Consider the following 18,463-nt stretch of genomic DNA (forward strand, 5'->3'; position numbering starts at 1 on the left):
CTTTAAAAATTGCTGAGGTTTACTGTGACCCTATGTTGATAGTGCTGGGGGCTGTGTAAGGAGAATAACAGAAAACGCTCAGCATGAACTGTGTCCTCTCAGACTGGAGACGTGGTTCAGAATCTCAGAATTTCTCCTATTTCAATGTCAAAAATGGAATTCAAAGGAAAACGTACACACTTTGTGAACTCCCACTACAGTTTATTTGGTAGTTATGGCGCAGAGAAGTGTAACAATGCAGCTGCACTAGTAAGGTAAGTTGTTTCTGTAAGCAAGGATGGAGCTGTTGGGTATTCAGGCAAACAGTGACAAAATATGTACATGGAGGCACAACAATAAATGGCAGGGGCATGAGGCTAACATTTCCTTGGTAACTCAATTAAAGTCGGTCTAATACATATGGTGCAGAATAAACTAATTGGCTGTGTCTACACTGGCACCCTTTTCCGGAAAAGGGATGCAAATGAGACAAGTCGGAATTGCAAATGAAGCGGGGATTTAAATTTTCCCCGCTGCATTTGCATGAACATGGCTGCCGCTTTTTTCTGGCTCGGGGCTTTGCTGGAAAAAAGCGCCAGTCTAGACAGGGATCTTTCGGAAAATAAACCCTTTTCCGAAAGGTCCCTTATTCCTGATTTTAAGAGGAATAAGGGACCTTTCGGAAAAGGGTTTATTTTCCGAAAGATATCCGTCTAGGCTGGCGCTTTTTTCCGGCAAAGCCCCGAGCCAGAAAAAAGCGGCAGCCATGTTCATGCAAATGCAGCATGCATGTTCATGCAAATCCCCGCTGCATTTGCAATTCCGACTTGTGTCATTTGCATCCCTTTTCCGGAAAAGGGTGCCAGTGTAGACACAGCCATTGAATGTCACATAGAAACAAATACCAGATATATATTGTCTAAGGCATAATTCACCGTAAACAACATGTGGGATCATATGAATGACTTAAGCAGCACATTTAATAAAATCATAGAATACTAGGACTGGAAGAGCGGCGAGTAGTCCTGTGGCACCTTATAGACTAACCAAAGAGTTGGAGCATAAGCTTTCGTGGGCAAAGACCCACGTCTTCAGGTGCATATAGGACTGGAAGGGACCTTGAGAGGTCATCGAGTCCAGTCCCCTGCCCCCATGGCAGGACCCAGTACTGTCTAGATCATCCCTGATAGACATTTATCTAACCTACTCTTAAATCTCTCCAGAGATGGAGATTCCACAACCTCCCTGGGCAATTTATTCCAATGTTTAACCACCCTGACAGTTAGGAACTTTTTCCTAATGTCCAGCCTAAACCTCCCTTGCTGCAGTTTAAGCCCATTGCTTCTTGTTCTATCCTCAGAGGCCAAGATGAACAAGTTTTCTCCTTCCTCCTTGTGACACCCTCTCAGCCACAGTTGTCAACCCCAAGGGTTCAAAAATCATAAGTCAGGCCCCCAAAATTAAGAGATTGGCTTCACAATCAGGAGATTAAAAATGAAGATGGATTCTTTGGATTTACTTTATGGTTTCTGAGCCTTGGGTCTAGTTTTAGATTTCTCCCTCAAATTGTGAAATTTACTAGATTATATTTATTTTTCAATGAAAGCTGAGTGTCTCACACTGTCACCTAATTCCAGTAGTTGGGGATTTCAGATCCTGCCTTCCTCATAGCTATTTGTAAGCGCTAGAGGGTGTATTTCATTAGGCCGTGTCAGGACAGCAAGATGACAGCTATTTGTGGATGTCTAGATTTCGTCTCAAGTTCAACATGGTTATAATAGAATCATAGGACTGGAAGGGACCTCGAGAGGTCATCGAGTCCAGCCCCCCGCCCTCAAGGCAGGACCAAGCTCCGATATACCTAGACGGATATCTTTCTAACCTGTTCTTAACAGATGTCTATCTAACCTGTTCTTAAATATCTCCAGAGAGGGACCCTGACAGTTAGGAATTTTTTCCTAATGTCCAATCTAAACCTCCCTTGCTGCACTTTAAGCCCATTACTCCTTGTCCTGTCCTCAGAAACCAAGAGGAACAAATTTTCTCCTTCCTCTTTGTGACACCCTTTTAGATATTTGAAAACCGCTATCATGTCCCCCCTTAATCTTCTTTTTTCCAAACTAAACAAGCCCAGTTCATGAAGCCTGGCTTCATAGGTCATGTTCTCTAGACCTTTAATCATTCTTCTCGCTCTTCTCTGTACCCTTTCCAGTTTCTCCACATCTTTCTTGAAATGTGGTGCCCAGAACTGGACACAGTACTCCAGCTGAGGCCTAACTAGTGCAGAGTAGAGCGGCAGAATGACTTCACGAGTTTTGCTTACAACACACCTGTTGATACAACCTAGAATCATATTTGCTTTTTTTGCAACAGCATCACATTGTTGACTCATATTCAACTTGTAGTCCACTATGACCCCTAGATCCCTTTCCGCCATGCTCCTTCCTACACAGTCGCTTCCCATCTTGTATGTATGGAACTGATTGTTCCTTCCTAAGTGGAGCACTTTGCATTTCTCTTTATTAAACCTCATCCCGTTTACCTCTGACCATTTCTCTAACTTGCTAAGGTCATTTTGAATTATGTCCCTATCCTCCAAAGAAGTTGCAACCCCACCCAGTTTGGTATCATCTGCAAACTTAATAATTGTACTCTCTATCCCAATATCTACATCATTGATGAAGCAAAATGCAGGACTGTGTAGCACTTTAAAGACTAACAAGATGGTTTATTGTGACTATTTTCTTCCACTACTTGATCTGAGGAAGTGGGTCTGGCCCACGAAAGCTCATCATCTAATAAACCATCTTGTTAGTCTTTAAAGTGCTACATAGTCCTGCATTTTGCTTCAGCTACCCCAGACTAACATGGCTACATTTCTACTACTTTCATTGATGAAGATATTGAACAGTACGGGTCCCAAAACAGACCCTTGCGGAACTCCACTTGTTATCCCTTTCCAGCAGGATTTAGCACCGTTAACAACTCTCTGACTACGGTTATCCAGCCAATTATGCACCCACCTTATCATGGCCCTATCTAAGTTAGATTTGCCTAGTTTATCAATAAGAATATCATGCAAGACCGTATCAAATGCCTTACTAAAGTCTAGGTATATGACATCCACCGCTTCTCCCTTATCCACAAGGCTCGTTATCCTATCAAAGAAAGCTATCAGATTAGTTTGGCATGACTTGTTCTTCTCCTCTATCAGCTCTACTGGGATGCATTTCATTAGGACCTGGTGACTTGCTGACATCTAACTTTCCTAAGTGATTTTTAACTTGTTCTTTGTGTATCCTATCTTCTAAACATACCCTCTCTCTGCTTGTATTCACTACGTTAGGCACACCTCCAGACTTCTCGGTGAAGACCGAAAGAAAGAAGTCATTGAGCATCTCCGCCATTTCCAAGTTTCCTGTTACTGCTTCTCCCTCCTCACTGAGCAGTGGGCCTACCCATGCGCCGCACTCCCAGGGCTGGTGCCACAACTGTGCTGCACTCCCAGAGGTGGGGTCGCCCGGGGCCGGAACAGCCCGTGTCCCGCACGCCCGGGGGCGGGGTCGCCATCACCCATGCGTTGCGTGCCTGGAGCCAACACCTGTGCCACACAACCAGGAGCCAGCAGTGCCCATGCACCACTCACTCAGGGGCGGGGCCGCCAGCTCTGGGCACACAGGATATGGGTGGCCTCGCCCGTGGGCGCGGGCGCGGCCCTGCCCCGGGTGCCCAGTGTGTGAGCAGCCCCGCCCCTGGGCGCCTGGCAGCCCCAAAAGTTTGGAGACCACTGACCTAGCCCTAAGTGGGGAAGAAGAGACAGCTGCCGCCTAATTAGGCTGGGGCTGTATAAAAGCCACAGGGGAAGGGAGGTGGAGGGGATGGGTGGGATCAGGAAGAAATGGAAAAGACAGGGAGTGGAAATGGAGGTAATACTCCCCTTCCGCACCTCTGCTGATGGCAGAGGGCTGTTTGCATGGTGAAAAGGTGGTGGGAGCACAATCTGTAAATAAACGCCAGTGATTACTGAACCCAGGGTCTCTAAGTGACTTTATCAACTGAACAGGGCAGGAGCCAAGAGGACCCGGCTGTGCTAAATCTCTAGAGCCTCAGGTGTCAGCTGTATCTAAGTCTCACAGATTCTTTCTGCCTAATATCTGTGAGGTGCTTATTTTCCTGCCCATTCACACAGCTACATTTTCCATCCAGGCGGCCATCCTCTTGTGTCATGTTTACAGCAACATTCCTTTCTCTGGTCTTGACAAATGTAATCTTGTCCCGTTCGTATCCATTCAGGATGCTGCTTGTAGAGCCTGTTGCCTGCCCCACCCCCATCAGTCTGTCTGTATCCCGCCGTCGTTTAAGATTGTAAGGTGTTTGGGGCAGAGATTGTCATTTTGTTCCGTGATTGGGCTGCACCTAGCACACTGCTGCTGGGTCCATGACTGGGGCACTTATATGCTAGGACAATACAAAGATTTATTATAATTAACAATCATTATAAAGCTGGGACTTGTGAACCTTGCAAACTGCACCCATCATTGTGGTATCTGGGCACCAGGCCCATAATTAGGAATCCCATAATGCACCCAGAGGGAGTTTTCTCTCCAGTGCTCTGGATTCAGCTGCTATTATTTGGACTTTATAACTCTATTTCCTTCTCCCAAACCACCACCTTGTAAATCATCTTATCCTATTTCAAAGTCAGACACGTTTACAAGTGTACGTGTTCTTAAATTCAGTACAGATCGGGGTCCATGGAGAGTTCTTCTAACACAGCATAATAGTTATGCCAGATAGACTAAACATACAAAATAGAGGAGAAACTTTTTCCATTCAAAACCATAGAACATCTCTGCCTTAGTCTTTATAACTCACAGCTGGCCAGATGCTTTCTTGTTGTGAGGTAGAAAACTCGGTTGGCTTCTGGGTAAGTGACTTTGGAGAGAGGTAACTTGTAGATGGCTGAGTTGTTTGTCGTCATTAGCAGAAAGGTTAGTGCAGACAAGCAGAAAGGCCAGGTAAACGCTGGTAATCCAAACTAGAAAAAGGAGAATAATCATTTTAATCACTCTGTGGCCCTCCTTAGTTTAATCCTCCAGTCTTAAATGTAATTGAAAGTTAGGAGGCCTGGGATGAGCCTTCTCAAATGAGTCTACATTTTTTTTTCGAATGTGAGAAGCTGCCTTTTTTCTCATCACCAAAGCAAAGCCATTCCCTTGTGGGACAGTGGTAGCATCATATAGACCTGTCATACAAAATGTGGGTTGTACAGAGAATGGTCCCTAGTTAATTCTCCCCTCTGTTACAGCTATGCAACTCCAGTCAGGCCAAGCATGAAGCAGGGAACAATTTGGCCAGTAGACTACAGATATAAATGCAGGAATTGAAGCCAGAGCATTTTAAATTCTACTCTGGTTTCTGGCACTCATGCCCTTTGGGGATCTAGGGCAAGTTGCTGTGTTTGTTTTCATTGTTGTCATGATCACTGGCTTCCTTATCAATCCAACACTCACTATCTGAATCAATCTCTGACTATGTCCTGAAGATGGTCTACCTGGGCAAGTCATGTAGGCCTATGTCCTCAAAAGCATTCAGGTGCTTTATTCCCAATGCAGGAGGTAGATGCCTAAGTATCTTTGTTGAGTGGGGTCTTAGTGACTTCAGCTGTTAGGTTGGGCAGGTAGGAAACTAAATATCAAGCATTCAATCTGTCTTCTGAAAACCATCTCCCCTCCCTATTAGTTGGCCCCAAGTTAATAAACACTCACCACCGAAAACATATTGGCCACAGTTGCTCCCAGGTAGGCACAAAAGAAAGCTGTGAAAAGATAAACAGACAATTCCTGGTCAATATGATTACTGCCACCACTGAAGAAATGAATAAGGACAATGCCTTGGACAAGCCTGGCTACTGCATTATACAGTCCCCTCCTCCTTTCATTCACAAGGGCATGAGGATTAGTCTAATTTTGAGCTCTCCTTTCACAGAGAGTGAATGTGCCTTCCGACATGCAAAAGGCACAACAACTCTTGCCCAGCCATAGCAATGAAACAACAAAAAGAGCTAATCTACCTGGATTTCAGGAAAGAAGATCCACATGGGAAATTATTAGTTTCATTGCAGAAAATGAGAATAAATACGTGAATTGAAAAGTGGCTAAGGAACTGGTTAAAGGGGAGACTACAATGGTGAACTGTCAGGCTAGAGGGAGTTTACTGATGGAGTTCCTCAAGGATCAGACTTGGGATCATTCTTATTCAATATTTTTATAAATGTCCTTGGCTCAGCATCTCACTATATTTCAGAATGGGAATGAATTTTCCCCCATATCAGAGAGATGGTTTTGTTTTCCATCTTCCACCATGGTGTGATTCACTTACTGGTTTGAATAACTGAAATGGTGGCTTCTCTGTGACTAGAATGCTTTCAATCAAGATTTGAGGACTCTGGTAACTCAGCCAGAGGTTTCGAGCCTTTTACACGAGTGGGGTAAGGTTCATGAGGCGTGCAGATCACACTAAATGATTGTGGCAGCTCCTTCTGTCTTTAAAGTTTACAAGTCAAAGGTGGAGTCTACACTGCCACTTTCCTGTGTTGCAACTTTCTGACTCAGGCCACTCGCCGCACTGGAGATCGCTCTTCTGGCATTTGATTTAGTGGGTCTAGTGAAGACCTGCTAAATTGAATGCTGAGGGCTCCCCCCTCAGCACTGGTACTGCTACTCCTTGTGAGGAGAAAGGGAAGCCAACAGGAGTGTTAGCTCTCATCAACATCCTGCGGTGAAGACAGTGCCAACCTCAGCTTAAGGTATGTCAACTTCAGATACATTATTTATGTAACTGGAATTGTATACCTTTAGCTGACTTTCCAGGTCTAATACAGTCCTGGCATCAGGGGTGTGAAAAAACACTCCCCAAGCACAGCAAGTTATAGCACTGTAAAGTGTCAGTGAAACTGGGCTACAAAGAGCTCTTTTCCAGCATTCTCTTCCAATGCTCCAGCAGCTGCAGTTTAAACTTTGTATTGTAGACAAAGAATGTGACCGTGGAAACAGAATCTTTAGAAACAGGTCTGCAGAAATTGCAAGGCTAGAGCTCAAAGGATGGCACTGTTTCCCCTTATCTGTTCTGTCTTCAGGACCCAGTCAGACTATAATGGGAGCCAGTGAAGAAATCAAGTCTCGTTTATTGAATGAGCCAAGGGTCCACTCTGAGATCCACATGATGATATGCTGAAACCTACCACGGAATTGCTTTCTGAAGGCGTTCCTGACGGAACTCTGTGCTAACTCACAATTCCACTACTATCCATTTAAACAAGGATAGTAAGTTGGGCAGTGTAATTGGAGGTAGAGCTGGATCTGGATCAGCCTGGTTCTAAGGATTTCCAGAATGTCGGCATGTTCACATCTGGGGAAATAGTTTGGGCCTATGCCTGGTTTCAGCTCTACCAGCCTGACGTGTTGAAGAGAGTTGAATAGCTACATGTTTGTACATCAGAACCTCTATCCATAAGTCGGAGTGTCATTAAGTAAATAGCTTTTGAGAGACGTTTCCTTTGGCGTGGCTGAAGGTTAACGTACTGTAGCTGTTCTGACAGCATAAATTAGATCAGGGGATTTCAAGCTTTTTTTCTCATGACCCAGTTGAAGAAAACTGTTGATGCCTGCGCTCTGACACAAAGGGACTAGAATGTGGGCTCCAAAATGGGGCTAAGGATGAGAGCTTTGAAGTGTAGGAGGGGGCTCTGGCTTGGGGGGTGTCAGCGCTGGGGCAGGAGGGGCTTACCTTGAGTAGCTCCTAGTCAGTGGTGCAATCGGGGTGCTAAGGCAGCTTCCTGCCTCTCCTGGCACCACAGACTGTGCTGTGCCCCGGAAGTAGCCAGCAGCAGGTTCCCGGCCAATGGGAGTGCAGAGCTAGTGCTCAGGGCTGGGACAATGCATGGAGCCCTGTGCGCTTTCCCCCCTCACCTAGAAGCCAACCACTTTTATGGCACAGTATAGCCTGCAGTGCCAGGACAGGCAGGTAATGTGCCTTAGCACCTCCCACCCCCAGCAGCAATGAGATCTAGTGCCTGACATTGCACAACCCAGTAGTGGGTCGCAACCTCTAGTGTGAAAACCACCAAATTAGTGTTGGCCCCGAATCAGCACCTCTGACTGAAATAATCTCTAGCCTTGTCTAAGTTCATCTGCAGACCTAGATGTGGACTTTGTGGCTTTACCCCTCTCTAGTATAAACACCTCGGCTGCGTCTAGACTGGCATGATTTTGCGCAAAATCTTGCCGCCTGTCTACACTGGCCGTGAGTATTTGCGCAAGAACACTGACGTTGTAATGTACAAAATCAGTGGTTCTTGTGCAAATACTCTGACGCTCCCGCTCAGGGATAAGCCCTCTTGCGCAAGTATTCTTGCGCAAGAGGGCCAGTGTAGACAGCAATGTTAATTTCTTGCGCAAGAAAGCCCAATGGCTAAAATGACCATCGGAGCGTTCTTGCGCAAGAGAGCGTCTACACTGGCACGGATGCTTTTGCGCAAAAGCAAAACTTTTGCACAAAGGCACATGCCAGTATAGACGCTCTCTTGCGCCAAATACTTTTAACGGAAAAACTTTCCTCCATTCAATGAACTTTTCCGATAAAAGTATTTGCGCAAAATCATGCCAGTCTAGACACAGCCCTCGTGTACTTTCATTTCAGAAGCAACCGCCCCCGTAACGGACACCCATCAATACATACCACAGGCAATTGCTAGCAGGTGGGTCTGCCAAGTGAGAGCATAGAACATGCCTCCGATTGCGATGCATGCAAGGCAGCTGTTGTAACTCCACAAGCCAGCGTAGATGTTGTTGAAAGGGGCTGCTAGGCTCAGGGCTGTATAGGAAATCAGAGAAGTGTTACTGCTGGGCCTATGGGATAAAAGCAGCTGAGAACTGGAATGAATTAGATGTGTAAAGGGCTCAGTTCTCCCCTCAGGAAAGCAGGTCTCACTCCCAGTGGGCCACACTCTGTTTTCATTGCAGTGGTGTTACACTGGACTTCCTTGGGAAGAATGAGGCCAGAATCCCTCTGCCTATGACCTCACTGGAAGTTGATGAACGATGCTAGACTTAGACTGTAAAGCCTAGATTCACAAATGTATTTAGGCACCTAACTCCCAGGGGAGGTAAGCTATCTAGGTGCCTTTGTGAATTCAGGTCTAAATGCTTTCCTCAGTGTTCCTACATTTCAGAAAACCAGAAATCTCTCTTTGGAGAGATGGTTAAAAATGTAAATGTATTTCCCAACTTTTTTTGGTTTTATATGAACTTTACTGTAAAGTATATTTCATATTTTCAATAAAAAAATTTCAAAACATAGTAAAAAAAGAAAATTGGAAAATGTTTCATTTTGATGGGATTCTTTTTTTTTTTTACTGTCTGTCCACTGAAAAGGAAAGAGAGGAAGGAAAGAAGTGGCTTTCCTTCTCTCCATTCAATGAATTTTTTTTTTAACTCAAAAATGTTCAGCACAAAATCAAAACTTCAGTGAAAATGCTTTTTGGAAACAATTTCGTTTTTGTCAAAAAGCTATTTCATAGAATACTAGGGTTGGAAGAGACCTCAGGAAGTTATTGAATCCCACCCCCTGCCCAAAGTAGGACCAACCCAACTAAATAATCCAAACCAAGCTTGGTCAAGGTGGGACTTAAAAACCTCTAGGGATGGAGATTCCACCAGCTCCGTAGGGAACCCATTTCAGCGCTTCACCACCCTCCTAGGGAATAGTTTTTCCTAACATCCAACCTAGATCTCCCGCACTGCAACTTGAGACCATTCCACGAGGAGTAACGGTAGTTCGAACTAGGAAGCCTAGTTCAAACTACCTAGTTCGTGCCGCGTGTAGTCGTGTGGCATGGGGTTCGTACGAGCGGGGATTTAAAAATGGCGGCGCCCCGCTTATGCAAATGAAGCCCTGGAAATTCAAATCCCGGGCTTCATTTGCAATTGCGGTATGCCTACGTTACCCTCCTATTTCGAAATAGGAGGGTAGTGTAGACATACCCTAAGGGAAGTTGATGGGAGCATTTCTCCCATTGACCTCCTGCTATGAAGATGGCACCTAAGTTCGGCTTTAAGGTATGTTGATTCTAGCTAAGTTTTCACTTAACTGAAATAGCGTACTTTACGCCGACCTTCCCCTATAGTGTGCAGCTGGCCTAAGTGATCATGTCAGACATCTGTTGGAGAGAAATAGTTTGTAATACCTGCCAGCATCCCCACAGCAGATCCGATTCCAGCATGCAAGCAAATGAGTGGCGAAGAGATGAATAAAGCTACCAGGAAGATGCCACCAGTCCAGGGGTTATCACAGCCATACACCTGACCAACGCCGACCGGAATGGATTGCAATAGCTACAGATATTTTAAAAAGACAGGTCAGTATGAATTGTTTGCGGTGGTGCTGTTGTTGGTCCCACAGCATGAGACACTCAAGGTAGGTGAGGTTATATCTTTTGTTGGACCAACTTCTGTTGAGGTGTTAATGCCCTCTACATTTTGAAGAGTTTCTTAAAACATTTGTTAATGCCATTTGCTAAACAATCAGTTCTGCTTTGTATTTAGCTCTGACACTTGGGGTATGTCCACTGCAGTTAAACACCTGTGTCTGGCCTGGGTCCTCTGACTTGGACTTGTAGGGCTCAGACTATGGGGCCATGTAACTGTAGTGTAGATGTTCAGGCGTGGGCTGGAGTCTGAGCTCTGGGACCCCTGAGTCTGAAGTCACAGCCCAAACAACTGCAGGCAGGGTGGTGGTGGTAGTGGTGTGTGTGTGTGTGTGTGTGTGTGGGGGGGGGGGGGTGTCCAGCTCTGCGCTCCCAGAAGGGACAGGACTTTGGGTAGAAGGGGCTGGGCTCTGGTGGAAGGGGAAATAGCATTGGTGTGGCCGGGATCCTCTGGCTCTTTTGAAATGCGAGCCCTCAGGGCCACTGTCTCCTTTCCCAACTTGTTAGCAGGCCTGTCTGCAGGGCAATCAAACAGTCCTGCAGCCTCTAGTCAGCTGACAGGCGCCAGCTGCAGGTGGTTAATTGCAGTGTAGACGTACCCTCTGGTTACCTTTCCCAGATCCGCAGAAGGGCATTGTGGTGGATGAAAGCCTATCACTTGGAAAATTGTCTCTTTCAATATCAGAAGCTTGTCCAATAAATGATATGACCTCACCTTCATTGCCTCTCTAATAACCTGCTCGTAATTTGTGTTTTAAACAGCCTACACGTTCTATAGCCTGGATACAGCTTGCTACTGATTTCAATAGGATGGTGCAAAACACTTACAGAAAATGTATCTATTAATTCAACCAAGATTTTCCATAGAGACTGGCCATCTTCCAGCACCATCTACTCCACTTCCTTTAACTCCTGTGATGAGCTATGTTAATTGCACCTCTGGGGTTTTTAACTATGAGGCACAGAAGATAGGATTTTGAGTCCATCTATGCTGGGTCCCCCTTTATGCGACAGATCTTCAAAGTCACAAATTTTAAGACCGGAAGAGACCATTAAAATAATCTTGTCAGCTCTCCTCTGTATCATAGGTCATAGAATTTTATCCCATGTTGATTTGAAGGAGGGATGTAACAGGTTAACCGCTAAATCGGTAAGCTCCATCCGTAATGGGTGGGGCTTACAAGTTCCGGTTAATCAGTAGGGGTCAGAGCAGCTCCCTGCCTGACCCACGCAGAGGGCTGCTGTAGCGTGGGAGCAGTCCCTGTCCATGACGGGCCCGGCCATCCTCCCTGGCTGATTATGCACCCTCGATGGCCCCGCATGTTATGTACCCTTGCCAGCCTTGCTCCCAGAGAGGTGGCTTCACTGCCACAATGAACCTTTGCTGCAGGCACTGTAGTATAAAGCTTATTTAAGCTTTATATCAGTGGTCCCCAACCTTTTGGGGCTGCCGGGCGCTCGGGGCGGGGCCACCCAAGCACCTTGCATCTGTGGCTGGCACCGGCATGTGCTGCGCGCCTGGGGCAGGGGCCGCCCATGTGCTTCACACCCTGGGCTGGCACTGCACATGTGCCATGTGCCCAGGGGATGGGGCCGGCCCAGATAGTTTAGCGGGTGCACATAAATGCCCCGGCGGGCGCCATGGCACCTGCGGGCACCACGTTGGGGACCACTGCTTTATATTGCAGAGCCCGCAGTGTATGTAACCACGTGCGAGGAGATGGTTATATTTTTAACAGCATTTTTACATCCCTAATTTGAAGACATCAAATTATGGAGACTCCACCCCTTAGAAATGTATTCAATTAATCAACCCCGCTGTTAAGAATTTGTGCCTTATTTGTGCTTTATTAAGTGAAAATTGTCTGGCTTTAATTTCTTGCCATTGATTCCTATTAAACCCTTCTCCACTAGGTTAAAGAGACCTGTACTATCCAGTATTTTCTCCCCATGAAGTGACTTATACACTGTAATAAAGCCAACTCTTGATTTTTTTTGATGAGCTTAACAGACTGAACTCCTTAAATCTCTCACTGGAAGTCAAGCTTCCCAGGTATGCCACCTACTGCTCTCAGGCCTTTTGTCACTTACTGGGAGATTGAGGCTGCAGAAATTGATCTCCTGGGGGTCGACTTTTCAGGTGTAGTAAAGACCCACTAAATTGACCACTGATCCTGCTCCTATTAATTCTGGTACTTCACTGGCTGGTGAGGAGTAAGGGAAGATTACAGAATAGTTTCTCTCATCAACCTCTCACAGTAGGGATGCTGCGGTAAGTTAAACTAAGGTACGTCAACTCCAGGTAGTCACATAGCTGGATTTGCGTACTTTAGTTCTACTTTCGCTCCTAGTGTAGACCTGGCCTCAACTCAAATACAACTGCTTTAGGCACACTGTTGTTGTAGAAACAGCACCAGAAAGAAAAAAACAAATCCATATGAAAGTCTATGGGAGATTTTACTTGGCTTTTCTAGGACTTGTTACTACTCTGTGTTCTGTGGCTGCCACCACCTGGATCCCTTTGGGATTTTAAATTCCATGTGGTAGCATGGGCCTGATGTAATTCTCACAAAAGTCAATTGGAGTTTTTCCATTGACCTCGATGGGAGTTGAATCAGACCCATGGTCCCTAAGGTTGAACGAGGCTGTTTGCTGTTAGTCCCTTCCCGCTCTGGCATTTCAGCAGTCTAGATCTACACTTCAGCATTCTCTTTGGCCTTTTGTTTCATCTGCGCAGAGAGAAATTAGCTTACTTTAAATACAGCAAAACTCCATTCAGACCTCCTGGCATATTCAGGCTCTGCGATTTCACACTTATCAGTCTCCTTTCTCTTTGCAACAATGCAACTATTTTGGGAATTGTATTTAAAGTCATGCCAGGAGACTAATATTACTGATCACTATTCTGTCACTTACAATAGTTCCTCTTTTTATCCTGAAAGATTTTTCACTTTGATCAAACATAACCAAGGATTGTATTAACAAATAATCCAGAAGCAAGTCACAAAGATGGTAAGTTTTAGTAGTCTCCGGTTCAAAGCACTGACAACCTTCACCTTTTTTTGCTTCTATCTATGGACTTCCTTTTAAGTATGACATTTTGTAAGGTGCAGGCTCTATTTTTTTCCCTGTGACTGATGTCATGGTCAGATATCAATAAGAGAGTTAACTGAAATCTGAAGCTTTGGCTGACTGAACATTAATTAGTTGGGAACTGCGTTTTCAGTCTGTCCTCAGATAGTTCTTGCAGTATTGGGTAGCCAGCTTTTGCTTTCACCTTTCAATTGTGAAGTTAAGAGCATATTTCTAATTCCTTCTTTTCCTATTAATAAATCTCCACTGAAGTAGAGTTTGTGTGGGCTCAATAGTGAAGGTATTTTCCAAGTAAAGGCTAAATTCTTTCCTGTCAGAAATGAGCCTCAATCCATTCACCTCAAGGAGCTTTGCTCATTTTCATCATCAGAGAATCTGTTCCTAAACTTACCTTCCTCGTGCACCCCAAAATCTCTTTAGTATCAATAAGTGTTTGAAAAGTGAAAGGGATGCAGTTTAGGGGAGGTCATAACCAGCCACATCTAGTGTAATTTGCAGTTTAGATCTGGTTCTAGCTTGATGTGCCCTTTGCAGTTGTGCTTTGTTTTACTGCTCTACATATATTTTAAACTCTTTCTCGAAGCTTATACATGAAATCTATTATTGTTTGTTTTTGTCCTCTGCTTGGCAAAGTTGATTTCCTTCTCCAGCTATCTTTGCACGTTTAAAATTGAAATGCTCATTCCTACAAATGTCTTTTGTACTTTGGCCTTAATTATTGATGACAGCACAGCTTTGGAAATAGTTCTGCTTGGTTAATAGGAGAGGGACCAATAGGGTAGGAAACATGGATTTGTGTAGGACCAGCACAAATATTGGCTATAAAATAATCTGAATGTTTGTCTGTACATGAGTGTATAATGAACCTATCATGGTAGTGTCTGTGCCAATTTCTTAACAGATGGGTGATTTTTGAAAAATGTAATACACTATATTAGTAATACATGGTGCAGCGATTTAATCCCTGCATGAAAATTTGAATATAACTATGAATCCAGGACCAATGTCTCCATGGTAGTGGATTATTGGCACCCAGAAAGATTCACTGAGGATGATAGCATATACCTTTAAGTCCACTTGTATGTTTAAGATACTTGGCAACTCTAAAACCAAAAATCACTAAAACAGACAGTTGCCATAGTGAAGTATCAGTTATTTAAAACTCCAGTCATCTGAAGAAGTGGGCTGTGCACACAAAAGCTCATGATATCATCTACATGTTTTGTTAGTCTAAAAAGTACCACCAGACCATTTGTTGTTTAAATTTATCAGTTATTTGTTACCATGTACAGAATTGTATTATGGTGCTCTGTCTTTGTGACAGAAAATAAAAGGATATGGCTCTTTATTGGCTTATCATGTAAGCAGAGTGAAATGTTTCTTTAGTGACTCTTACCATTGGCACGTCAATTCTGGACCATGTGATATTGGGCACTGATGTTGCAGGTTGAAAGAGGACTGTAGGGAAGAAGAGGTTGTAGTGTCCGGTGGCAGCTGAGTATAAAGTCAGTGCCATGTTGAAAGGCAAGGTGAAAACAGGAAGATCCCACTTATGGAAGATTGAGCCTAAAGCACTGGAAATAATTGGGCTGAAAGGGAAGAACAAAATTCTCTCATTAGAAGCTTTCAAAGATTAATTCCTCAGATCTCTCAGCTAGGCAAAAACTATCCATTATTCTGACAAATTATGAAATGAATACTCTAGGCAAAAACTATCCATTATTCTGACAAATTATGAAATGAATACTCTAGGCAAAAACTATCCATTATTCTGACAAATTATAATTATATTTCTGGATGAGCAGGAATATGTGTTCTGGATCTTATAACTGAATTGGTTAGGTCCAATAATGGTGTCAGCAGAGTAAATATGTGGACAAAGCTGGCAACGGGGTTTGTTGCAAGGAAAAGTTCCAGGGTTGGTGTTAGTGTGGTATGTCCTGTGGTTGTTGGTAAGAATCATCCTGAGGTTAGGTGGTTGTCTATAGGAGACTATGAGTCTGTCTCTCAGAGCCTCTTGGAATGTAGTATCCTGTTCTAGTACAGGTTGTAGTTTATTGATAATGCATTGGACAGGTTTAAGTTGGGGGCTGTAGGTGATGACAAGTGGTATTCTATTGTTGGTTTTCTTGGGTCTTTCTTGAAGTAGATGGTTTCTGGGTATTTGACACTTTACGCCGGGGTCTAAACAAAGACGCTAATGAAATGAATACTCTTCATGCCTTCTGGGTTTTGCTAGGAACTATTTGAGTTTGAGTTCCTTCTAATGCAATCAAATGTATTTTAGGTTATCTTGCAAGTCCCACCTCCATACTTGTGCCCTGCACTTAGCAGTACACAGATTTCCTATCTGCTTTCATGACTCTAAGAATGTTTAGGGACAGATCTTCAGTTAGTGAGAACTGGTGAAGCTCTATTGATTTTGATGAAGCTATTTACACTATCTGAGGATCTGGCCCTTAATTTATTAGTGCTGTAGAGGGGACCAAAGCAGATCCTGAGCCCAACAGGGAGAAAGTTGGGATCTTATGGGAACTTCAATCCTATGGGGTGGAATAATCAATAATTAAAACAATAGTTAAGGCCTATGACCATTTGAGTTACAGCAACAAAACTGGGTATAATTCACCACTTGATGTTCAGGCAGACAAGAGAATCCATCAAAACATGTAGATGGAATCATGAGCTTTCATGGGCGCAACCCACTTCTTCAGATGACCAGAGTATTAGAAGTCCAGATCCAAGCAAGAATAAATAAGGGAAGGGGAGGAGAGAAAAAAAAGGAGGGGGAAAGAAGAAAAAAATAGAGAGAGAGACAGGGTGAATAGATGGTTCAAATAGTTACAACAGGCTGATAAGAACAATTAGCACCTCCATTGTTTTGTTGGTAGATTAAGTCATAGAATGTGGAAGATAGTGATATCTTTGGTCATACCATTTGCATAAGAATTAAGCTTGTCAATGAAGTTAAGTTCCAACCTTCTCTGTGCATTTGGCTTGTGGAATTGTTTTTTAAGTTTTGTCTGTTACAGACTAACTCGGCTACTCTTCTGAAGCAGGAGAATCTATGTGTTTCGGCCCTTTCCAGCAAATGTTCTGTGTTCAAAAAGCTGGTTGCCAATCTATATGGGCACATCATTGTTTGGTAGGCCAGTAAAATATCATTAGTTGTTTTCATTCTCATCAGTCATCATGGTTAAGGGCAGGTGAGTTTTGTGTCTGGGAAATTTTTATAACATTTTTACAAATGTGTACAAATAAAAGAATGAATGAAACAGCTAAGGCAGGGAAATGGTGAAAATAATGTCACTGTTCACATTACAATGAGCAAGTGACATACCCCCATATGGCTAACATTTAGAGGACTGAACTCATTTCAGTTAAACATGTAATTTACATGTAAACTGGTAATTTATTTTAGAAAGGACTAATCTAAATTGTGTAGATGTAAATGATGGTAAAAATGCACAGCTTTAGATGCCAAAACATATGTAGCATACTACTAAGGGAATTCCGTGCTCCTCCTCCCCAAACAATTCTGTAAACAATATTTTAAAATTCTGCAAATTTTGTCACTAAATAAATGTGCAGGCTCCAGCATGGCAGGGGAATAGAGGTCCTGACCACAGAGGTACGAAGGTGGACAATCACTCTGCAAACCCTCACGCTGGACATGGAACTCGGCTATGAAATTGTACCCAACCTACCTGCCCCAGAAACACTCTGGGGTCCTGCCCCTCCATGAAAAGTGAACCAGCTGTGGGCAGACAGGATCTGAGTGGGAGGGGCTTCGTGTGGGGTATTCAGGTGTGGGGTGACACTGAGGACTCTGTGCAGCATAATTTGGGTGTGGTCAGTCAGGGGTCTGAGTGCAGGTGGAGATCTGGTTACACAGGGAGGCATTGGGGGTTCTTGATGCAAAGACAATGGGACTCTGCAGGGGGATCCAGGTGATGGTTGCTAAGGCTCAACATTGGGGTCTGGGTGTGTGGGACTCATGGAGGGTGGAGCTTGGTGGGGTGGAGGGTCCAGGTGTGTGTGGTTTTCCAGGAAGCCCCAAGTGCAAGGATTAGGGCTTATTGGGTCTTATTGGGGATTGAATGCAGGGTGCTCAGCAGGGGGTGGTCTGGATCCAGATGCAGGGGACAAGTGATTGGGAGGTGTGGGTGTCTGGGTGGGAGGATGGGATTGGGCAGGGGGTCTGGGCGCAGGGAGATTCTGGATACATGGAGTGAGGTTTGGCAAGGGGGGAAATTGGGAGTGTGGGCTTCGGGGTGGGAGTTCTGGGTGTGGGAGCAGTGAGACTTGGCAGGGGAATCTGGGTTTCAGGGAAAATCCAGATGCATAGGGGTTGGGCAGATGGGGGAGCAGCTCCCTATACAGAGACCCCTCTCCCCATGGCTGAGGGAGGCAGGAAGCATGTGTGTGTTTGTGCATGTGTATGTGGCTTTCTGAAGCCTGGGATGATTTCTGGGTGTATGTCTGTCCAGTCCAGGCCACTCCTTGCGGGGGAAGAGGAGGCACCACCTGGGACACCTCTTGGAGTGAATTACCTCTCTTCCAGCTAGAATAACACATTAGAGGGGCACATGACTTCTCTTGCAGCTTTCCCTTTGCTTTCCTGTCAGACAGTCATTTTTCTGCAGGGAAGCAAAGCAAGTTGGGGACAGGAGCATGAATTCTGCATGTGAACAGTGACACAGAATTTTCCCAGTGGTAGTGTTATTTTATTGGTGTAAAAGGCAATACAACACAAACCGCTGAGGTCTCAGGAATGGAAGGGGTCAGAATCCAAGCACTGGGGCTCCTCAGTCCCTCTTCTCTTCCTGTGACACACAGGAGAGTCGTCTTCTGGAGGCTGAAATAGTGCGGTTTTATTTTATTTACTCTGTTGGTGTGTGGGCG

At 44.6% G+C, this 18,463-nt stretch overlaps 1 protein-coding gene across 10 annotated transcripts in view; it reads right to left on the bottom strand.

Moving 5' to 3' along the window:
* LOC102463526 (urea transporter 2) overlaps positions 1–18,463 on the bottom strand; it is a 176,227-nt gene that overhangs the window by 123,939 nt on the left and 33,825 nt on the right. For 8 of the 10 annotated variants that reach the window (XM_075932743.2, XM_075932742.2, XM_075932738.2 and 5 more), the window contains 6 exons: positions 14,955–15,147; positions 10,226–10,373; positions 8,719–8,853; positions 5,748–5,797; positions 4,855–5,017; positions 181–4,437 (listed from right to left, as the gene is read on the bottom strand). In XM_075932743.2, coding sequence (XP_075788858.1) covers positions 4,337–4,437; positions 4,855–5,017; positions 5,748–5,797; positions 8,719–8,853; positions 10,226–10,373; positions 14,955–15,147 — 790 coding nt within the window. In that variant the 3' untranslated portion in view covers positions 181–4,336. Of the gene's footprint in view, positions 1–180; positions 5,018–5,747; positions 5,798–8,718; positions 8,854–10,225; positions 10,374–14,954; positions 15,148–18,463 lie in introns of those variants that run through there. The other 2 variants (XR_016349965.1, XM_089779463.1) reach the window with 2 other exon arrangements.

Source organism: Pelodiscus sinensis, chromosome 6, assembly GCF_052426305.1.
Source record: "Pelodiscus sinensis isolate ZL-2025 chromosome 6, ASM5242630v1, whole genome shotgun sequence".
Lineage (NCBI taxonomy): Eukaryota > Metazoa > Chordata > Testudines > Trionychidae > Pelodiscus > Pelodiscus sinensis.